The sequence below is a fragment of the Muntiacus reevesi genome, chromosome 5, assembly GCF_963930625.1.
Source record: "Muntiacus reevesi chromosome 5, mMunRee1.1, whole genome shotgun sequence".
NCBI classification, from domain to species: domain Eukaryota; kingdom Metazoa; phylum Chordata; class Mammalia; order Artiodactyla; family Cervidae; genus Muntiacus; species Muntiacus reevesi.
Window position 1 is genome coordinate 80,383,996 of NC_089253.1, and position 23,604 is coordinate 80,407,599.

The following is a 23,604-nucleotide window of genomic DNA, read 5'->3' on the forward strand; positions in this document are numbered from 1 at the left end:
TTATTGATGGATTCATTTTAGAAAGAGCATCCTTGGCTCTTTGGGTAAGAGAACAGATGAGAAAGAGGTGAGACTGGAAGCAAGGAGACTATGGTGGGGCTGTGGGAATTATCCAAGGGTGAGATATGGAGAGCAGTGGGATGGAGAGACAGGGAAACATTGGTAGGGGTCTGAATCTCTAGAACTTGGTAACTTAATGATGTACAGGGTAGGGAGAAGGAGAAGACCAGGATGACAGCAAGATTTCTGAGTTGGGCAACTGGATGAATGAATAGTAGTTCTAATATGAAAGGGAAGGTAGGAAGTGAAGCTGGTTTGGGAGCTCACTAGAGAGCTAAAGATTTAGGAATCAATACCATATATATGGGGTTTCCCAAGTGGCTCAGTGGTCAAAGAATCCAACTGTAGATACAGGAGACACAGGTTCAAGCCTCCAGTCAGGAAGATCCCCTGGAGAAGGAAATGGCAACCCACTCCAGTATTCATGCTTGGAAAATCTCATGGACAGAGAGCCTAATGGACATGGGGTTGCAAAGAGTTGGACATGACTGAGCATGCACTCATGCACAATGTATATGAAATTAAAGCCACAGTAGTGCTACAGTGCAGTAACTAAGATACAGCACAACCAAAAATAGTAAGTAAATAAATTAAAAAAAAAATTAAAGCCACAGTAGTGCTAGAGACACCTAAATCTAAAGTGCTCTGCTAAACTCCAGAACCTCCTATCAAGGTGCTTTCTGGATGTGTCTCTTTCATTACCTCAAAGACTCCTTAAACTCAGACTAACCTAAAAGGCACACATCATCACTTTCCCAAATCAAGAATATCGATTCAGAGAAATCAAAGAAAGAGAAACTTTTAAAGAGAATAAGAATGAAAAAATATTCATTAAAAATAGCATAAGGAGGTCTTCAGAGAACATAGCAATGGTAATTTCATTGACTATGGGCACAGAAGCTGAAATGCAGTGGACTGATGAGTGGTGAGAAAAAGACAATCATGCTCAGTAGTGTCTGACTCTTTGCATCCCCCTGGACTGTAGCCTACCAGGATCCTCTGTCCATGGAATTTTCCAAGGAAGAATACTGGAGTGGGTTGCCATTTTCTACTCCAGGAGATCTTCCTGACCCAGGGGTTGAACCTGCATCTCCTGTGTCTCCTGAACTAGCAGGTGGGTTCTTTACCACTAAGCCATAGAGGAAGCCCCCAAAAGACAATATGTATGGACAAATCTTTCAAGAAATTTGACTATTAAAGGAAAGAGTAAGGAGGGATATGGAATTACTAAGGGGGTTTCCAGCCTTGGCTGCACACTGGAATCACCTGGACAATTTTTTAAAATACTGACACTTGGATCCTACCCTCAGCTATTCTCCCATAGTTCATTTGGGATTCAGACTGGCTGAATGAGAGTTTTGGAACTTCTACCCAGCCAAGATTGAGAATGACTGGATTAGAAGAAAGAGACTATTTTCCTGATGATAAGGAAAAGGCTGTAGTGAAGTAAAGGCTGAAGATTCAGAAGAGAGTGGGGAACAAATGGAAATAAGTCCCTGAGGTGGTTGAGGGGCATGGGGTCCAGAGAAAGAGGAAAGGATGAAGTCACTCTCATCTGACAGGGTTGCGGTGCAGGTGAAATTTTACTTTAGGCACAAGTGAGGGGAAAAATAAATAAGTTGAAGTGGTTACCATCTAATGGCGTCAACTTTCTTTGTTAGGTAAGCAGAGGCTCTCTGTTGAGAATTAGGGGAAAGGTAGTATGGTAGAGAACCTAAGAATTAAAGTGATTTGAAATAGTCCTTGAAAAATGGGGCTTAGATACCATCATTTCCCATCTGGACTACTGTAATTGCTTCCCACTTGGTCTAAGAAGTTTATTCTGGTCCTCCTTCAAATCTATGGACAGATGATTTTTCTCAAATATAAATGGCATCATGACACTGCCCAATTTAAAGCCATTCAATGATTTGTTGTCGTTATTGAGTTGCTAAGTTATGTTTGACACTTTGCGACTCCATGGCTGCAGCATGCCAGGTTTCCTTGTCCTTCACTATCTACCAAAGTTTACTCAAGCTCATTCCATTGAGTCAGTGATGCCATTCAACCATCTCATCCTCTGTCCCCCACTTCTCCCCCCGCCCTCAATCTTTCCCAGCATTGGAGTCTTTTCCAATGAGTCAGCTCTTTGCATCAGGTGGCCAAAGAATTGGAGCTTCAGCTTTAGCATCAGTTCTTCCAATGAATATTCAGGGTTGATTTCCTTTAGAATTGACTGGTTTGATCTTTCTGTCCACAGGCCTCTTGAGAGGCCTTCAGCACCACAATTTGGAAGCATCAATTCTTCAGTGGTTTACCATCACTTTTTGGATAACATTTAAAATCTTTCTCATGGATTTTAAGACCATTCATGATTTGGTCCCTGCATATTTCTCCAAACTCATCTTCCATTACTCTGTCTCTTACTGCCTATGCTCCAGTCACTTAAACTCTCCCTAAATTCCCAAAATGGATTATGCTTTCTAGCTTCTGAGCCTTGGGAGTATTGTTTTTCTGGGTCTGAAACTTCCCCTCAACTCTTCCCCTGACCACTCCTATTCAACTCCTTTGAGTCTCACTTGTAAAATCTCATGCTTAGGAAAATCTTTCACGACTGTGTAGGCTAAGTCATATTTGCCTGTTATGCATCTTCATGGTAATTCTATACTGTATCTTCGTGCTTTTATCACAGTGGTAAAAACTCATTTCTGGAAGTATGTGCTTAATGTCTACCTCTCCCATTAGTCTATAAACTCCATGGGGGGAGTGCATTGGTCCTGTGATGATGACATCCCCAGGACCTCCAGTTAGTATCTGTTGAATCCCTGAATGAACAAGAGAGAGAGGAATGTACAGGGGGACTGCTAGAAAGCACCAAAAGAACCATGGACACCAAAGAACATAAGGGTATGGTGGTGTCATCTGCAAGATTGTAGCATTTTTCTTCACCAGCTGAGATCATCAATCCAAGTCATAGAAGGTAGACAGTTAGACTTGAAGAAGGAATTCATAGGGCCTGGACTCCATCTTAGGCCTGTTCATGCTGATCATGCCCGGCCACCTCTCCAATGGACTCTGAACTCTGCGTTTAGTGTCTATGGAAATGACAACAGAAGGATAAGTCTCCCTCCAGACAGGGGAATCTTGAAGATCATATCCAGGTTACTCATCGCCTAAGAGAACAGACACTAATCACCCCTTCCTCCAGACAGGCCATAAATTTTTCTGTACCTATTGGAGTGTAACCTCGTGCTTATTGATTATTGGCTAATTGTTTAACGGTCTGAGCACATGGCACATGAGTGATGGGGTTATTGGGATTGTATTTACCCTTCCTTAGTTTATGTAACTCTCAAGGAATTTGGGGTGGTGGGTTTGGACACGTGCACATGTAGTATAAAAGATTTTCACAAATGCTGGTTGGGGTCCTTGGCTAAGAGGAGACTCTGCCTTGGGCCTGCCGGTGTAACAAACTGCACTTCACTATCTGCATTGCCCTTCTGAGTGAGTTTGTTTCCCAGAATGCATGGCTACAACATTTGGTGCACGGGCTGGGAAACTTCTCACTTTGAGGAGATGGGTCTCATTTGAGGCCACCCTGAGGCTTTGTGGCTTAAATCTCCTAGAGGGGGGAAGGCACTTTGCCCCTCTGGAAGAATTCAGCCTTTCAACTCCTGGTTTCTTCGCTTTGGCAGGTAGTGAACGGCAGCAAGGGAACTGAGTGCTCAGGTGAGGAGGAGCGCACCTGGTAGGGTGGAAGAGGGGGCCTGATCACCCCCCTGGGAGGGACCAGAAGGGAGCTGCATAGGAAACTGGTTTAGGTTGGCGACAATAGCTGCTTGGCACTCAGGCCGAAGGCTGTGCCAGGGATAAAGAAAGGGAACTTAGGGTTTAAGAAAGCCAGTCAGGAGGTGTGTCCACGCTGTCTTAGGAAACATGCTGTGTGCTCGTATTCTGCCCTCCCCCAGGAGGCACCCATCTGCTGTGTGACCCATCATCTCCCCTACCAGTGGAAACAGGTAGACTGGCTTCTCGGGAAGGCCCTGGGATGTGGGAATCCAGAGGTAAGAAAATGGGAGGAAACGAATCTAAAACTAAGGCCACTGTATTGGAGAATATGATTTAAGAATTTTAAGAAAGGATTTGATGGAGACTATGGGAGGAAAATGACACCCGGCCAGCTCCACACCCTTTGTGAAGTCGAATGGCCTTCAATGGGGGTTGGTTGGCCACCAGAGGGAACTATGGACTTAAATCTCATAAAGGCAGTCTATGCTATAGTTATGGGAAAGCCTGGACATCCCGATCAGTTCCCGTACATAGACTCTTGGCTGGGAATAGTCCAAGATCCCCCCAAATGGGCCCGTTTTTTTGTCCATGGTGGGGGAGGAAAAATCTTGATGGCCCAAAAGGTAACCAAGGATGAGAATGAAATTTTACAGGACCCTGAAGGAGATGAACTTCCCCCACCGCCATATTGGATGATGGTTCCACCAGCTAGTAACACCATGGCCACCAGAGGCCCAACTGGAGGAACCAGCCCGAGACTGGTAAGCCTCCCAGGTTCCTCAACGGTCCCGACAGCTCCACAGGTTGTAGAGCTGCCCCCCCGGCAGGCTCCAGCCTCAACTGGAGGGACAATGAGCCCACCAGATTCTACCAACCTGGATGCTGCCACTACATTCCCTAAACTCTACCTTCCACTCCCGGTAAGTACTCCGGAACAAGGGGGATGAACCACTGGAATTAAACAAAGGCTCCACTCTGCCAAAGAGCCAGAGGAAAGAATACCCTTGCACATGCCTCTTAGAGAAGTCCAGCAACCTCCAATGATAGGGGAAGACAGTAATTATTACCAAGCTCCTGTAGCCTATTACTATCAGCCCTTTTCATCAACCGACATACTGAACTGGCAAAAACACACTCCCTCTTACTCGGTGGAACCCCAGGGCATGATTAGACTAATAGAGACTATTTTCTGCACCCATCGACCAACCTGGAACGATATAACGCAATTACTAGCATCCCTCTTCAGTACAGAAGAGAGATAAAGGCTCAACACTGAGGTGAGGAAGTGGTTACAGGAGATGATTCCTGAGGGCACTGCTAACCCAGAGAGGTGGATGAGCAAGCCTTTCCCACTGACAGACCTAACTGGGACTACAATACAGAGGAGGGGAAAATCCAATTAGACAGACACCGGACAGCGGTTATACAAGGACTTAAAAGCGGAGCCCGGAGGCTGATGGACATGTCAAAACCGGCCGGAATAGCTCAGTAGGAGAATGAGTCACCTTCTGAATTTTACAAGAGACTTTGTGAAGCCTACAGACTCTATACACCCATAGATCCAGAAGCTACGGGCTCCCAAATTGTTATCAATTCGTCATTTATCTCACAAGCATTTCCTGACATAAAACGAAAGCTTCAAAAGACCGAGGGAGTTCTATCCATGTCCAATTCTCAGCTGATTGAAATAGCAGATAAGGTGTTCCGGAATAGGGACACGGAAAAAGAAAAGAAATACGAGAAAAGGTATAAAGATGAGCAGAGGAGAACAGACGAGAGATTTGCAATGTTGGCTGCGCGCTTGGAAAGTCTTCCAAAGACTTTTCCACTGCCAAAGGAAAGAAACCCTCCCTAGCCTAGAGGTCAGGACAGCCCTCCAACCGGTCCCAACGGAGGCCTTGGGCTCCGTTACAGCCAAATCAATGTGCCCGATGCCGTGAGTTTGGTCATTGGAAGAATGAGTGCCCAGAAGGAAGAGGGGAGAATAAATCCCTCCCAGTTGCAGAACTCACTAATACAGAGACTGAATAGGGATGCCGGGTCTCAAAGACATCAGGTCCCTGAGAGTCCATGGTAACTTTAAAAATTGGGGACCAAGACATTGACTTTATGGTGGACACTGGAGCAGAATTGTCCGTGGTAACTAAGCCTGTGGTGCCACTGTCTAAAAGGACTGCCACCGTAACTGGGGTTTCGGGAGAAGAAATGGTTAAGTCGTTTTGCCAGCCCAGGAAATGTCAGATGGGGGGTCACCAAGTGACTCATGAGTTCCTCTATATCCCTGAGTGCCCAGTACCCCTGCTAGGGAGGGACTTACTCTCCAAGCTGGGAGCACAAGTGACTTTCTCTCTTGAAGAGAGGCCGACTTTTCGGGTGGGCACAACAACCTATTTACTCTCCCTCTCTGTGACCCCTCAAGACGAATGGAGGTTACAGGAGTCCCCTGGAGATAGACAAGACAAGGCAACAGAGTTGGAGAAAAGGCTAACTCAGCTGTTCCCTGAGGTCTGGGCTGAAGATAACCCCCCTGGGCTAGCCAGACACCAAGCCCCCATAATAATAGAACTCAAACCAGGCGCCACCCTGGTGAGAAAACGTCAATACCCAATACCCATAGAAGCCTGGATCGGGATTCTGCCTCACATCAATAGGCTAAAGCAGGCAGGCATCCTGGTGGAATGTCAATCAGCCTGGAACATACCAATCTTGCCGGTAAAGAAGGAAGGAGGACAAGACTATAGGCCTGTACAGGATCTCAGATTGGTCAATCAGGCCACTGTAACTCTGCACCTGACTATCCCAAACCCCTATACCTTGCTTAGCCTCCTCCCACATAAGACAAGGATCTATACTTGCTTGGACCTCAAAGATGCCTTTTTTTGTATACGCCTAGCACCTGTGTCAAAATCCATCTTTGCCTTTGAATGGGAGGACCCCATCGGAGGCAATAAGCAGGAGCTCACCTGGACCCGCCTCCCGCAAGGGTTCAAAAACGCCCCAACCATCTTTGGAGAAGCCTTGGCCTCGGACTTGGAAGCTTTCCAGCCTGAAAGGTATGGATGTTGGCTCCTGCAATATGTGGACGACCTATTGCTGGCCACTGAGACCTGGGAAGAATGCTGGAAAGGGACCCAAGCACTCCTCCAATTGCTGGCAGAGGCGGGATACTGAGTGTCGAGGAAAAAAGCACAAATCTGCAATGAGGAGGTAAGGTATTTGGGGTTTGTCTTAAGGAAAGGCACAAGGTTGCTAGACCAATCTAGAAAAGAAGTAATTCTGAGGCTCCCCATGCCTAAGACTCGGTGGCAAGTCAGGGAGTTCCTAGGGGCCACGGGATTCTGTAGGATTTGGATTCCAAGGTATGCTCAAATAGCCCAGCCTCTATTTGAGCTCCTGATAGGGCCTGAAGAGAATCCAGTAAATTGGACTGAGAAACAGCAGAAAGCCTTTGAGGAGTTAAGACTAGCAATCACCTCTGCCCCCACCTTGGGAATGCCAGACCTCACCAAACCATTCACCTTATATGTGACCGAGAAAGATAAAACAGCCATGGGGGTTTTGACTCAAACCTTGGGAACATGGGACAGGCCAATAGCTTATTTTTCAAAGTGACTTGATAATGTTGCCACCGGGTGGCCTAGCTGTCTGCGGGCAGTGGCCGTGGTCGCCTTACTGGTATGTGAAGCCACAGCTGACTTTCGGCCAGGATCTAATCGTAAAGGTCCCACATGAAGTCAACACCCTCCTTCAAGGAGACCCCCACAAATGGCTGTCAAATTCCCAGATTATTCAATACCAGGGACTGCTATGTGAAAACCCCAACCTCTGTATCGAGCCTTGCCAGGGTTTAAACCTGGCAACGCTTCTCCCAACGGGAGAAGGAGGACCTACTCATGATTGCAAGGAAGTCTTAGAGGAGGTCTATGCTAGCCATCCAGACCTCCGAGACAGGCCAATTTCAAATCCTGACTGGACTCTGTATACTGATGGCACCAGGCTGGTAAAGCTAGGACAGCGACTGTCAAGCTATGCTGTAGTCACAGAGAGGACTGTTATTGAGGCCAGCCCCTTACCACAGCACTGGTCAGCCCAACTAGCTGAGTTATGGGCCTTAGTCCGGGCACTACAGTTGTCAAAAGGCAAAAGAGTGAACGTCTACACCGACTCCCGGTATGCTTTTGCTACACTCCACGTACATGGGGCACTATACCGGGAGAGAGGCCTTCTAACAGCCAATGGAAAGGACATTAAAAATAAGGAGGAGATCCTGACTTTCCTAGATGCTGTCTGGAACCCCACGGAGGTAGCGGTCATGCATTGCCATGGGCACCAGAAGGAAGACATCCCACAGGCTCAAAGAAATAGGCTGGCTGGTGAGACCGCCAGACAGGCAGCCGAGGACAGAAAGGAATCTGGGAAAGTCCCCATGAGAACATTTGTCCTAGCTGAGCTACCCGAGCTGGCCCTAGACTCCTCAATATACACCGAGGCTCCAAACCAACTAGCTGAAGTGGAGGGAGCCACCAAAACAGAGAAAGGATGGTGGGAGCTCCCAGGTGGTAAGCTACTAGTGCCCGAAGAGATGGCCCCCTCTCTGGTGAGCCAAGCTCATCGTATGACTCACCTGGGACATGACAAATTCGAGGAATTGATCCAAAGGTATTTTCTGGTTCCTTGCCTCTCTTCTCTATGTAGAATGGAATCCCAAAATTGCAACGCCTGCTCTCAGATTAAAGCTGCTCCAGGGTGCAGACCAAAACCCCCAGGTATCCAACTAAAAGGTACCCTTCCCTTTGAAAATCTGGAAGTGGACTTCACTGAAATGAAACCACATCGCCATTTTCGCTATCTGTTGGTCTTGGTATGTACATCACGGGATGGGTGGAGGCCTTCCCCACCCGAACTGAAAGAGCGTCAGAAGTGGCTCGGAGCCTGCTTAGGGAAATAGTTCCTCGATTTGGATTCCCCACCAGCATAGGATCAGATAACGGCCCAGCCTTCATATCGGATCTGATACAACAAGTAAGTAAGGCCATGAATATAAAATGGAAGTTACACACTGCCTACCGGCCTCAGAGCTCCAGAATGGTAGAACGAACTAACCAGACACTAAAGGAGACACTTTCTAAATGGATTATAGAGACTGACTGTTCCTGGGTGGATTTACTTCCCATGGCCTTGCTCAAACTCAGGATGACCGCACGGTCCCACGGCTACTCTCCCTACGAAATTGTGTATGGGAGAACTCCTCCCATAAGACAGGTAACAACTGATACACTTCAGGTAAGAGGAGACGGGATATCACAGCAGATGGAACAACTAGGTAAGGTAATTAATCAAGTAATTAATCTAGGTTTGTCCAAGAAAGAATACCGTTCCCCTTGGGGGAGCAAGTGCATGAGTTATACCAGGGGACCAGGTATGGGTGAAAGACTGGAAACATGACACACTAGCCCTCCGATGGAAAGGTCCATATACTGTTGCTTTAACCACCCCTACTGCAGTTACCCCTTGGATCCATCACACCAGAGCGAAGAAGGCATACCACACTGACCCGGAAGACGCCGAGTGGACCACCCAGAAGGACCCCACCGACCCATGGGAAACCAAGATCATTCTGAAGAGGAAGAAGAAAACAAGGTCCCAGATGAGCCCTCTCTAGTATGGAGCTGGGTAAACGACTCCTACTACTCAGCCTCACCAACGCAATTCTGAACCTGACCACTGCTCCTGCACAGGACAACGTCTTCATCTCATGGGCACATTCTTACATGGACTTCCACAACTCCTCCAACTGTTGGGTATGTGGGGCTACGCCCCTGTCAGTAATGGACAGACTCCCAGTGGGTATCGCCACTCCGTTATGGGGACTTTATACCATTGTGCTCCTTCTTGGAACAACAGAAAGGAACTTTCCTTTCTCTCACCAATCATAACCTTTCTTTGCTCTCCTGGTGTAAGAAAAAGTCATCAATGGGCTGGGGACATAGGGTTACATTTAACATGAACACTAGTCTTACGGAGGTAAGATGGGCTTATACCTCATATAAAAGGAGAGTGGCTCCCTTACAAAAGAGGGACAGGCCTCCTGGTACCTTGAGCAATACTACCAGGTCTGGGATGAATATTTCTGGATGACTCCTGAGAAAGGACAGTTGATTACTCCTGCTACTATTTGCTGGGAACAAAAAGAACACAAAGTTGGATTTGGAGACCACCCCTTAGACCCAAAAGAATTAAAATATATGGGTTATTTGTCCCCTGAACAATGTAAACAAATCTTTGAAGTTACCTATCACCCCAATCGGTCTATTCAGTGGCCCGGTTCCAACTGGAAATATAATCCCGGAATCCTCTGGGTAGCCCCCAACAGGACCCAGTGGCTCTGTGGGCTTAACTTATGGGCATGGTTACCAGTTGGCTGGGTAGGGCGTTGCACATTAGGATTTGCTTTCGCCCATGGCAGTATTAAGCCTAGCCTACACCAACCTCCAGTAAACCTGCCCTATCTGCATGCAAGATGGACACGATCTGTGTTCCAATGGTATGACTATCTTGCTGCCTTGTTTGTACCCTCTATAGGGACAACAGATATCATGGTTAATAGAGGCCTTAACTAATTTCACTAAACAGGCCCTCTTAGACAGTTCAAAAGCCATTCAAGCCTTGAATGAAGAACAAATTCAGATGAGGAAGGCAGTAGTTCAAAATAGGATGGCATTAGACATACTCACAGCAGCCCAGGGAGGGACTTGTGCCATAATTAAAGCTGAATGTTGTGTATACATCTCTGACCTATCTGGAAATGTATTTACTGCCTTGGAGGATATGTAAAATCAAGTGAAAGCCATGTCTAATGAAAATATTCCCTTTTGGACTTCAGTCCTATCCTGGATAAAGGGAGACTGGTAGAAAACTATTGCTACTGTTGTCATAATCGTTCTAATCATACTGCTTTGTGGGCCCTGCCTTTTACAATGTCTTGTGAATTTTGTAACCCAGAGGCTGATAGCGTTCTCTCATGTGGGTAGCCAGAGGGCTAGGGTACAATATATCGCAATAAATGATGCTCATTACAGAAACTAGGAGCATCAGGAGGGGGTAATGAAGAAGGAATTCATAGGGCCTGGACTCCATCTTAAGCCTGTTCGTGCTGATCATGCCCGGCCACCTCTCCAATGGACTCTGAACTCTGTGTTTAGTGTCTATGGAAACAACAACAGAAGGATAAGTCTCCCTCCAGACAGGGGAATCTTGAAGATCATGTCCAGGTTACTCATCACCTAAGAGAACAGACACTAATCACCCCTTCCTCCAGACAGGCCATAAATTTTTCTGTACCTATTGGAGTGTAACCTCGTGCTTATTGATTATTGGCTAATTGTTTAACGGTCTGAGCACATGGCACATGAGTGATGGGGTTATTGGGATTGTATTTACCCTTCCTTAGTTAATGTAACTCTCAAGGAATTTGGGGTGGTGGGTTCGGACACATACACATGGGGTATAAAAGATTTTCACAAATGCTGGTTGGGGTCCTTGGCTAAGAGGAGACTCTGCCTTGGGCCCGCAGGTGTAATAAACTGTACTTCACTATCTGCATTGCCCTTCTGAGTGAGTTTGTTTCCCAGAATGTGTGGCTACAATAGACTGACCTGTAAGTTAAGTTTTGATAGGCACAATTTTTTTTAAAAAGGATAAGAAAACAAGGGAGTTTACATTGCCTCGCATACCTGTATGACTTAAAACTCACTGGGCAGAATTTGTGATTTTTCTTTTTATATAGCTTCAGGCTTACACATTTCTGTGCATACAGCAGATAATCAGTAGATATTTGCTGAATGAGTTAATTTTCAAATCTTGGAATATTATAAGACAGCACTTACAGTATAAGGTGTGAGACTGCTTTGAACAAACAGAACATGTAACCATTGTTTGGGTTACTTCAAGGACCACATCTTGGCTCAGTTTTGCTCTACTATAGCAATTAATAGCAATTTAAAACTAGATTCCACTGAACTCTATATTCCAGTTTGTTACTGTTTTTCATACACTGCCTATCTCATATTATCTGTTCCTTTTGCCTCTAATTTCCCTCTTCCACTTATTCATCATGTAATTTGTTCAGTTCAGTTCATTTCAGTCACTCAATCGTGTCTGACTCTTTGTGACCCCATGGACTGCAGCATGCCAGGCTTCCCTGTCCATTGCCAACTCCCGGAGCATGCTCAAATTCATGTCCATCAACTTGGTGATGCTATCCGACCATCTCATTTTTTTCGTAATTTGTCAGAACCTATTTTATACAAAGCATATCATCACTTTTTTTAGCTACTTGGTTTCTTACAAGTGTTTTATCTTCTTAATGTCTAATTTGGGAGTGGGGGGATGAAATGAAAGGGTAGTCTCTCCTTAATTTAACCAAGGTTGAACTAAAATATGGATATCTGCAGAGCACCTGCTCTCCTCTGACAAACGGAGAGGGACTCAAACAGAATGGCATCGTTAGAGTATATTTCACAATTTCCTATCATGAAATCTACTTATTTTCTTTGGAAAGGTCAGAGAATATAACTTTTATTGAGAAATACATTGAGAATAGAAAAATTTTATGAACTCTAATTAATAAGCAACTTGAATACTTAAAATATTTAAACATTTAAAGATCATTCAAGAATTGCAGACTGCAGACTCATCAATTACGTCACAAAAACATTTCCTCTGCAATGTGGATAACAAATTGAACTCTTAAGTACCTTTGAGCCCATGTCTTCTCTTTCTTTTGTTATTTCTTTTTTCAACGTCTCTTTCTCAAAGGCTCTTTTTTCTTGCTGAGATGCAAGTTCTTTCTCAAGTCGGTCTGTCTGCCTCTCCAGCTCATTTTTCAACTGTTCGCATTGGATCAAAGCCTGCCAGAATAAGACACAGTGAAATGGAACCATAGAATTTAGAAGAAATATGGGAGAAATGAGACAATTGAGCTTTAATAATATTTAAAATAGTTACAACTTAATGTAAAGTCAAAGAAAAGAATATTTTTATATTTGTTTGTCAATACTACTTGGTGATTCAAATATTACATATATTCAAAAGTTAGTTATTCACATATTTGTTTTCACAATTAAGGCTATATTAACTAATCAACTAAGAAAATTCAAGCAACAAACCATGATAAAGGCCACAGAGGAGTTTGAATTTTATAAAAGGGGATCAGAAAATGTTCTAGTATCTTCAATTATATATCATTTTTATACTATAAGAAATACATAAGTATCTAATTTAACTGATTTTTCATTTGGACATGGTTAAAAATTATTTGCACTTTAAATGATAAATATCAAAATTTTAAGATGAGATGTGTTTGTCATTACATAAAGGCATCTATTATTTAACACACAGTTATCAAGATAAGATTTGGTTCACTCTCCTTACACACATAGCTAAAGTAAAAATTAGGTAATAATCAAATTTTAGTAAGGAAAGACTCAAAACAGCATTTACTACCTAGTTTTATAAAATGAGAAGTCTCATTTCATTTTGGCAATTTAAAAGTTGGTAATTGTCCTTTAGACTAAATTTCGAGAATTTATACTAAATTCTGTGTTTCCAGAAATAAAGACTCTCTAATTTCCTTTTGGCTATATTCAGAATATCTTTATGTATAACACTCAATAATAAATTGAATTCAAACTCTCAAGAAAAAAAAAACAATACAATTAAGGTGCTTGACTTATTAACAGAAAAATCTAAGTCATACTAGGGTTTCTTAGTCTTATCCCATGTCTCCTCCCAATACCCTCCTCTCTCAACCTCTATGTTGTCCCCTTGAATTGAGAGAGAGAAACTGAAGCCTTATATGACGTATGCACTGTATGCATATAATTTGATAGTCACAGTTGTTGTTAATGGAGATGGAAGTAGTCTCAGTAAGCACTGCAAAGTTTTATGCATTGCTATGCTTCCCTCTGGTGAAAGCTATAGTAAATACAGACAATAAATATTTAGGATATGTTAATTTTCTTCCTTTTATCAAGAACTCATTAAACTCTAACTTCTTTCAAGCTCTTCTGGAAATGTCCTATACTTCTAGTCATAAAATATGAGGATAAAATGCAATTGTCTCAGGTTAATTGATAAGCAAATACAATGCCTAAAAAAAAAATTCTCCTAGGGAGTTAGTCCCAAATCCAATCTAGTTGAAAATGTTTGGAAGATAAAATTTTACATTAGATTTTAAAGGAAATGGAAAAGCATAATTTTTATATTATTTAAACCACTGGAGTTTGAAATATTACTAATTAGAGATTTTTGTGCTTTGGAACACAATTGCTCTGGTGTAAAGTATTTTATAGGAACCTAATAAAAGCATTCATAAGGTTCACTGGCACACGACTATCATGAAAGAATAAAATGATTATAGAATATAAACTAGTATATCTAATCAGAAGGCTTTTCATTGAATAAGAACTCAGGAATCAACCTTCATAGGTACAAGAACAGTGGAAGGAACTGCTGAAGATCAGGCTAACATGAAGAACAACGAAAGAGTCAATTCAAAGAATTTAATCAGTTCAGCAACAAGGAACAGTAAATGATCCTGACAGGTAAAAGGCCTAGTGTCAAAATGATATAAGCACAAGTGAGCCAAAATGATATAAGCACAAGTGAGAAGCTGTAAATCACATAAACAAAATATGTTGCTGAAGACTTGGTTTTGTGGATGACCTTCTATGAGAAGTAGCTACCACTGCGAGGTGATGATGAGTATGAAAGCAGTAATGAAACACTGAATAAAAGTAGTAGGTTAGAAACTGGATATTGATCACTCTTGGTTTATAATCAGTGATCCCAATATAAAAATAGCTTTTAGTTTTACTGTTTTCATTTTAATATATATTCCTGGTCACAGTGAAGGAAATATCAACTAACACTTGGAATTATAAAAGTTACTTAATCTTACAACAGACCTCATATACAAGATTTGGTTCTACTACACAAATATGTATACATTCTTTCCATTAGGGCTTCCCTCAGTTGGTAAAGAATCTGCCTGCAATGCAGGAGACCCCGGTTTGATTCCTGGGTCGGGAAGATCCCCTGGAGAAGGGATAGTTACCCACTCCAGTATTCTTGGGCTTCCCTTGTGGCTCAGCTGGTAAAGAATCTGTCTGCAATGTGGGAGACCTGGGTTGGATCTCGGGGTTGGGAAGATCCCCTGGAGAAGGGAAAGGCTACCCACTCCACTATTCTGGCCTGGAGAATTCTATAGAGTCTATAGAGTCCATGGGGTTGCAAAGAGTCAGACACAACTAAGCAACTTTCACTTTCACTTTTTTCTTTCCATTAAAACTTTGTCTTTAAATTCTAAGACTCCTCTCCTAGTTTTCAGAATCCCAGATGATTCAGTACTCCTTGATTATACTCTATATAACCATTTAGTAAAGGCATATAACTGAATCCTCAATGACTAAGTCAAGGAATGGCCACCTACAACTAACTGATAGATCTTCACAGGTGACCATGTTAACTTGGGATCTGCAGCTGTCATTTCTCCTAGTAGTCCCCAAGGTCATGGCTCCTTCTTTTCCCTGAGCACAACCTCTTTCTTGGTGGAAATGGCTGTAGGTCTTGGGGAGTTGGGGACTTAGACAACCTTCTTCCTTTTGCCCCCTTGGTTTGAGGTATTCAAAATTCAAATAAAGGCTAATGCACCTTATTTCAGTTTTTGTTAAAAATGACCTAAAATGCAGTGACCTAGACGGGAAACCTGTGTGCATGCTAAGTCACTTCAGTTGTGTCTGACTCTGTGACCTCATAGACTGTAGCCTGCCAGGCTCCTCTGTCCACGGGGAGTCTCCAGGCAAGACTACTGGAGTGGGTGCCATGCCCTCCTCCAGAGGATCATCCAACCAAGGGATCAAACCTCCATCTCCTGAGGCTCCTACATTGCAGGTGGATTCTTTACCACTGAGTCACTTCCTACCGGGGGAAGCCCTTTATATATATAGACACAAACTCTGGGAGATAGTGAAGGACAGGGAAGTCTGGTGTGCTGCAGTCCATGGGGTTGCAAAGAATCTGACACAACTTAGCGACTAAACAACAACAATAACAAATATATAGACACACATACATCCTTTATTCACATTGTTTTCGGGCAAACTAATCTGTTTTCTGTGTCTGCGAGTCTATTTCTGTTTCATAGATAAGTTCATTTGTGTCATGTTTTAGATTCCACATACAAGTGACATCATATGGTATTTGCCTTTTTTTTAAACTTTTTATTTTGTATTGAAGTATAGCTGATTAACAATGTTCTAATAGTTTCAGGTGAACAGTGAAGGGACTCAGCTGTATATATACACATACCCATTCTCCCTCAAACTCCCTTCCCATCTAGGCTACCACATAACATTGAGCAGAGTTCCATGGAACTTTGTTTGATATAATATTTATGAAATGTAATTGCTTCCACTTACTTAGCATGCAATATGCAAAATATAACACTAGATGGCAACAAATGTTAAGGAACTATAAGAACAAAGTAACCATTTCATAATGCAGTAAAAAAATAGTTGATTTTAAAATTAAAGTATATACACTGTTTTGATTTTTACTCTCAAAAAGTAAAATTCCTAATATGTTTTACTATATCTTGATGATAATTATTATACTTGCACTGCATTTTGTAAACTGCTTAGAAATCAATCCTGGCATAAATACTAACTCAGTGAAAAACAGATTCACGATACACAATAGGCTTTCTAGTTTTTAAGCACTGAAATATTAAATCATAAAAATTATTTATAAAAATTCATACTAGTATTTAAAGTTAATAGCTAACTTTATTCAATTCAACAAACATTTATGGTACAATTAATATGTAAATAGTCATTGTGAAGAATACAGTGATAGATGTCACAGGCCTGATTTTTAAGGTCTTTTCATGGAGAGAACTATGTACACAGCCACAAAAATTATACACAGCTCATTAGGAATATAGAGAAGGAAGAGATTAATTCAAACAAGAAGGGGTTGGAAAAAACTTTTGGGAAGATTGCCACCTGAGATGACTCTCAGAGATTGAATAGGTATTTCACAGATGAATACAGTGCAGAAAAGTACAACATGAGCAAATTCATGGAAAGAGTTGATATAGGTCACATTACAGAAACAGCACAAGTTATATGAAACGTGTAGTAAAAGATAAGGCTAGAAAAGTTAGAGTGGGACCACATTGTGAAAGATCTGGAAGGTTATGCTAAGGATTTGTCTTTTATTCTACTGCAAGGGGAGAGCTGCCCGAATAGGGAGATTTACAATTTAGGAAGACTTTGGCAGCAAAATGAAAGATATACTGGGGTTGAAAGAGACCTGAGAGAGACCAACAGAAGGTTATTCCAACAGGCCACATAGGCTGCATAAGAGTACGTGAAGACTTGAACCAGGGCAAAGGTATGGGAATGGAAGCTGCAGGGATAACTCAGTGAGGGTCTCTGAGAAGAAGGTGCGAGTTTGGTAACTAATTGGATATTGGGAGTGACAAATGGGGAGGAGCCAAGGTATTTTAAATGATCTAGGCCAGAACTGTTGCTAAGATGATAATACCATTATCTGAAAGAAGATAATATGGAAAGTTGTAGAAAGAAAAGGAGTGACAGACAGTAAGGAGGAGAGAATTAACATTGGAGTTTCAGATGCTAATAGCGTATCGTCCATATAAAGAGATCCAGTAGCAGCTAGAAATGTAGGTCTGGGGCACCGGGGAGCTGCTAGAGCTAAAGACACAATGTGGGAGTGTTCAGTGAGAGGAAGACACAAAGTCCTGGAAATTAGGGCAACATGGGTGGAAGTCTAGGAACAAAATGAGGAATGTCTGCATTCGAGGCTTCTGGAAAACAAGTTAAAAGGCATGTGAAAGAGTAGAGAAGAGCAATGCAAAGATGACCCACAGAATGAAATACCAAACTAATCAAGGAGAAAAGATGATATTATACTAGGACAATTAATGGCTTCCTGGAGTTGAGTCAAATGAGGACTAAGATGAAGTCACTGGGTTTAGCAATCAGGAAGTGACTGGTGACCATAAAGTGACCAATTCAGTAGTATGAAATCAGACTACAATTTGTTGAAAGCTTCACTGCAATGTGTTCAAAAGTGAATGGAAAGCTACAAAGATAAAAACAATGGAGAATGAAGGATGGAAGATATAAAAAAGATATGATAACAAATTGTTTAGGTTCCCTGAAACCTTGGGAGTAGGAGATATCAAGAACTGGGAGAGATTCATCTTGGAAAGTAAGAGGACCAGATAAGCAAGAAAAAAATGAGAAGACACATTTTCGGGATGATAACTTTTGAAGAGCCTCTTGTCAGTTGGTTGTGATCTCAGTTATAGGAGGTCAGCTATGAGAGTGAGGTGCTAAGTTGGGAAAATGAAGAAAGTAAAAATTGTTTGTTAAGTCAACAAATAGATCTTAAAAAAAACCAAACAAACTTGCAATTAGTAATTGATTGGAAGCCAGGTATAAAAGAGAGGATGACATCCAGGTTTCCAATTAGGACATGACAGTGGACAAAAGTGCCGTTCAGTAGGTAAAGAACACAGCTATCTTGGTGGAGTGAATATAATGAGTTTAGCTTGAAATTGTAAAATTCACATCTAAATGGAAAGGGAAGAGGGCCAGCCTGGAGGTAATAGAGAAAATGAGGTATGAGAGGAGGTAGAAGGGGACACTGAATAGATTTAACTGAGATAGGGAGGAAGAGAAAAGGCTCTGGTCAGAGAGATCAGTTTTAGAGTTTGAGATCTCATGGACACTTCAGTTCATGTGGGAGTTACTGCAGAACAGAAAAAAATCTTAGAGTTAAGGAAGACAAAGTGTGTTGGGACTAAGATGTTGCATATGTTAATAGCATGGATGTTGATCTATGGCTGATTCATATCAATGTATGACAAAACCCACTGAAAAATAAAAAATTAAAAAAAAAAATAGCATGGATGTTGAAACCTTTCAGAATGATGAAAAGAGACAGAGTGGAGGATGCTATGAACTGAATGTTTGTGCTTTTCCAAAATTCATATGTTGAAACTTAACCCTAATATGATGGACTTAGATAGTGGGCCCCATGGGAGGTGATCAGGTCATGAAAGCAGAATCCTCATGAATGGGATTAGTGCCCTTATAAAATAGATGCCAAAGAGTTCTCGTGCCCCTTCCACCATGTGAAGACATAGTGAGAAGACAGAAAGTGAGCTCTGACCAAACACCAAATCTGTTGGTGCCACGATCTTGAACTTCCAGAATTGTGAGAAATAAATGTTTGTTGTTTAAGCCACCATGTCTAAGGTATTTTCATTATGTTAGCCTGAAAGGACTTAGACAAGAGAAAAAAAGGGTCAGAGGCTAAAGTTGTTAAAAAGTGTCAAAGATCTTACAATTATTTTATAAATCCAAGTATAAAAGGGATGATTTTTTTTTTAATGTGTCAAATAGTATATTCTAGATTGAGTGTTTAAGTCGATTAAAATTAGAGAGAGGAGAATCAATGATGATTTCAAAGAGAAGTGGTAACCTAATTTCAAAGAGGAATTAAGCAGGACTTCCTGGTAGTCTAGTAGATAAGACTCCACAGTCCCAATACAGGGGGCCTGGGTTTGATCCCTGGCCAGGGAACTAAGATTCCCACATACTGCAATTAAGCCTGCCTGCTGCAACTACCAAGCCCACCCAGTCTAGAGCTCACACACCACCACTAGAGAGGTCCATGAGCCACAATAAAGAGTCTGTGCACCACAGCAAGCATAGGCAAAAGAAGTTTTATATATATATATGTAATAAAAGTAGAAAAAAACCTATTTTTAAAAAAAGAGGAATAAGGAGTAGGTACCATAGAAAACTAAGATTATAGCATTTGGTCCTATCACTTCATGGGAAATAGATGGGGAAACAGTGGAAGCAGTGTCAGGCTTTATTTTTTTGGGCTCCAAAATCACTGCAGATGGTGAGTACAGCCATGAAATTAAAAGACGCTTACTCCTTGGAAGGAAAGTTATGACCAATCTAGATAGCATATTAAAAAGCAGAGACATTTTATGTTGCCAACAAAGGTCCATCTTGTCAAGGTTATGGTTTTTCCAGTGGTCATGAATGGATGTGAGAGTTGGACTGTGAAGAAAGCTGAGCACTGAAAAATTGATGCTTTTGAACTGTGGTGTTGGAGAAGACTCTTGAGAGTCCCCTGGACTGCAAGGAGATCCAACCAGTCCATCCTGGAGATCAGTCCTGGGTGTTCATTGGAAGGATGGATGCTGAAGTTGAAACTCCAATACTTTGGCCACCTCATGCGAAGAGTTGACTCATTTGAAAAGACCCTGATGCTGGGAAGGATTGGGGGCAGGAGGAGAAGGGGACAACAGAGGATGAGATGGCTGGATGGCATCACCGACTCAATGGACATGAGTTTGAGGAAACTCTGGGAGTTGGTGATGGACAGGGAGGCTGCGATTCATGGGGTTGCAAAGAGTCAGACACGACTGAGCAACTGAACTGAACTGAACCATAACAAAGGCCTGGAAATGGCAGTATGGAGTGATATGAATGCTAACCTCCTCCATCATAGCCAAATGAGATGAGATGAACAGCAAAGGGCTCCACTGGGGGTTTTGAGGGTCATAATACCAGCAAGGGGCAGCTAGAGTTCAATACAAATGAAGAAGTAAGAGTGTTTCAAGACACAATAAAGTATATTAGGGTATTTGGTCAGAATGAACATTACTTTCAAAAGGCACAGGGGCACTATGAAGGTCAAATGGTCTAGGAAGATTTAAAGATGAACTGGACAGAGAAAAATGGATAAGGCAATGACTGAGGAGAAGTTTAATATGAAGATGATTAGCCCAATAAAATAGTGATGCTACTATATGGCTTAGACCAATGCCATCTAAGAGCATTTGTTGTGATAATGGAAATGTCCTATATTACACTGACTAATGCAGTAATCACCAGCTACATGTGGCTACTAGGTACTTCAAGTGTGGCTAGTGTGTCTACAGAAAACACACAGCAACTTTAATGGTTTAGGTGTGGCCCCAAACAGCAATGAAACAACAGTAACCTCCTACTATTCAAAGTGCTTAGAACACTGCCTGATCACTGTGTTAACTATTAGTAATATTATCATTACCATTAAATGTGTTTGACTTAAGCACACAATGGATACCAATTCACAGCTAAAGATGCTATTAAGTACATGTATATTATTATTGTGGTATATTTGAATGTTCTCAAAATTTCCCAGGGACAGAGAAAACACATCTGTCTTCAGTCATATATGAACATACAGAAATGGGTCACTATGGGTGTTAATAGTTTCACTTAGCATTAAAAATTATTGGCAAATGAAAAGGTTAAGCATCCAACTCTCTCAAAGTATCATATTACATTGTACTGTTCTTTCAATAGTGATATAGCAAGAGAATTTTCAGAGGAATAAGAATTCTTCAAAGAGCAAATTTGTTTAATTTAGAAATTCAACACTAACAAACTGGTTTCCACTTTGTGTGTTTGGAAAAAAAGTTTAGTTATGGAGAATAACCAAATAAGTACTCAGAAAAGGGGAAAAAAAGGCAATTAAGGTATGCTTTCATTTTAATCTTATTAGACTTGCCTTAGTTTTTTCAAAACTGGCTTCCTCAGTCATTTTCACAGCTTGTTTCACCTGCTCATAAGCACTTGCTTCTCTTTGCTGCACCTCTGTCAAGCTGCTCCTCACGGAAACTAGCGCAGACATTAAGTCATCTCTTTCTCTGTCAGCACAAAAAGAACATTGAAAACAAGAAATGATCAAATGGTCAAGTATTCATAAGGCAGGGAGAAAAAAAGCATTGATATGTACTAGAAGAAGAGCCAGGGCAGGCCAGCCCAGCACACGTTCAAGCACACCCCAGAGAAAGACCCTCTGTCCTCACTTGGGTGAGGGGCAGGCAGAACGGCCAGAAGAGCAGGGAGCATTCATGGCAGGACTGCATCGAGTGGGGTAATAACCCATTGTGGACAGGAATAGCACACTGAGGGCTGCAGAGGAAAGCCCAGAAAAGAGGAAACTAGCTAAAAAACTAAGTGTAGGCAGCAGAAAAGGAGAAAAAACTAGTAAAGCAGTGAAAGTGTGAAGGTCGCTCAGTTGTGTTAGACTGTGACCCTATGGACTGGACGATACCGTCCACTGAATTCTCCAGGCCAGAATACTGGAGTGGGTAGCCTATCCCTTCTCCAGTGGATCTTCCCCACCCAGGAATTGAACTAGGTTCTCCTGCATTGCAGGTGGATTCTTCACCAACTGAACTATCAGAGAAGGTGGGAATTGTACCTCAAAGTAGAAGTAACCATGGTAAGAAGGGACTAGTGAGGTTTCATTTACACTACTGGTTCTCCATTCTACTAGAACGAACATGTCTTTTTTTCTTTTCATCTTCCTTTACAATCCTCTTTTTGACACTTCTTGGCTTCCCTGGTGGCTCACATGGTAAAGCGTTTGCCTGCAATTCAGGAGACTTGGGTCCGATCCATGGGTTGGGAAGATTCCCTGGAGAAGGAAATGGCAACCCACTCCAGTATTCTTGCCTGGAAAATTCCATGGTCGGAGGAGCCTGGTAGGTTCAGTCCACAGAGTCTCAAAGAGTCGGACATGACTAAGCGGCTTCACTTATGAATGAAAAACTTTCACCTACTTAAGAAAGTATTTCTTCTTTCAATCGGTAGTACTGTTGGATTACTCAAATGCCTTGATTACACATAATGCTCATTATTTTACAAAACCTTACACCCCTAGGCTTGATCATTGCCTGGTTCTACTCCCTTCTCAGTAATTCTCATAGCTATGTCACTTCAGTCATGTCTGACTCTGTGTGACCCCATAGATGGCAGTCCACCAGGCTCTGCCATCCCTGAGATTCTCTAGGCAAGAACACTGGAGTGGGTTGCCATTTCCTTCTCCAATGCATGAAAGTGAAAAGTGAAAGTGAAGCTGCTCAGTCGAGTTCGACTCTTGGCGGCCCCATGGACTGCAGCCTACCAGGCTCCTCTGTCCATGGGATTTTCCAGGCAAGAGTACTGGAGTGGGTTGCCATTGCCTTCTCTGATTCTCATAAAGCTAAGCTATTTCTTGGGGACAGAACTGAACTGAATGTCAAAATGCTTTGGCATGTAAAATGGCAGCAAGGTTCCAATCTCATGGATTAATTTAAGCAAATTCCACATAAAAGATTTCAGGATATCTGGAACTCATCCACTGGATAAAAATGATCAGTAGATCCCCCCAAAAGTGAGGTGGGAAACTTTCTATTAACACAAAACAAACAAACAAAAAAAGTAAGTTGGACTGTTATTTATGCTATTCCATGCTTTGTTAAAGAGCTCAAGTTTTAAACTGTGATTTCAAATTCAGTTGAAGTAACTGCTGTAGCTTCCTTTTCATTGCCAAGTTCTGAACTATTGCTAAACAGTCAACTGTGTAAACTATTAATAAAGAGTAAATTTTAAGGAGTCCTAACTTAAAAAATGAAATCTCTGAGTTTGAATTACTTTCAAAACTAACCAACATCTTGATTAAAAATTTTTCTTAAAAATAAAATAATTTAAACTATTTGTGGTATTTGGAAAACAGTCATATTTTCAAAAATATGTAATACTGAACAAAGTTACATTATTAACAGTTTCATAAAAGCTTTTTTTCCTAAGCTCTTTTTGTTAAAAAAAAGAATACATTGTTTCAAGT

The 23,604-nt window shown here is 41.9% G+C and overlaps 1 protein-coding gene across 4 annotated transcripts in view; it reads right to left on the minus strand.

The window, feature by feature from the left end:
* The window catches only part of SDCCAG8 (SHH signaling and ciliogenesis regulator SDCCAG8), a 248,408-nt gene that overhangs the window by 165,505 nt on the left and 59,299 nt on the right, over positions 1 to 23,604 (minus strand). For all 4 annotated transcript variants that reach the window (XM_065935618.1, XM_065935615.1, XM_065935616.1 and 1 more), the window contains exons 9-10: positions 21,499 to 21,637; positions 12,585 to 12,737 (exon numbers count right to left, since the gene is read on the minus strand). In XM_065935618.1, the coding sequence (XP_065791690.1) occupies positions 12,585 to 12,737; positions 21,499 to 21,637 (292 nt within the window). The remainder of the gene's footprint in view (positions 1 to 12,584; positions 12,738 to 21,498; positions 21,638 to 23,604) is intronic.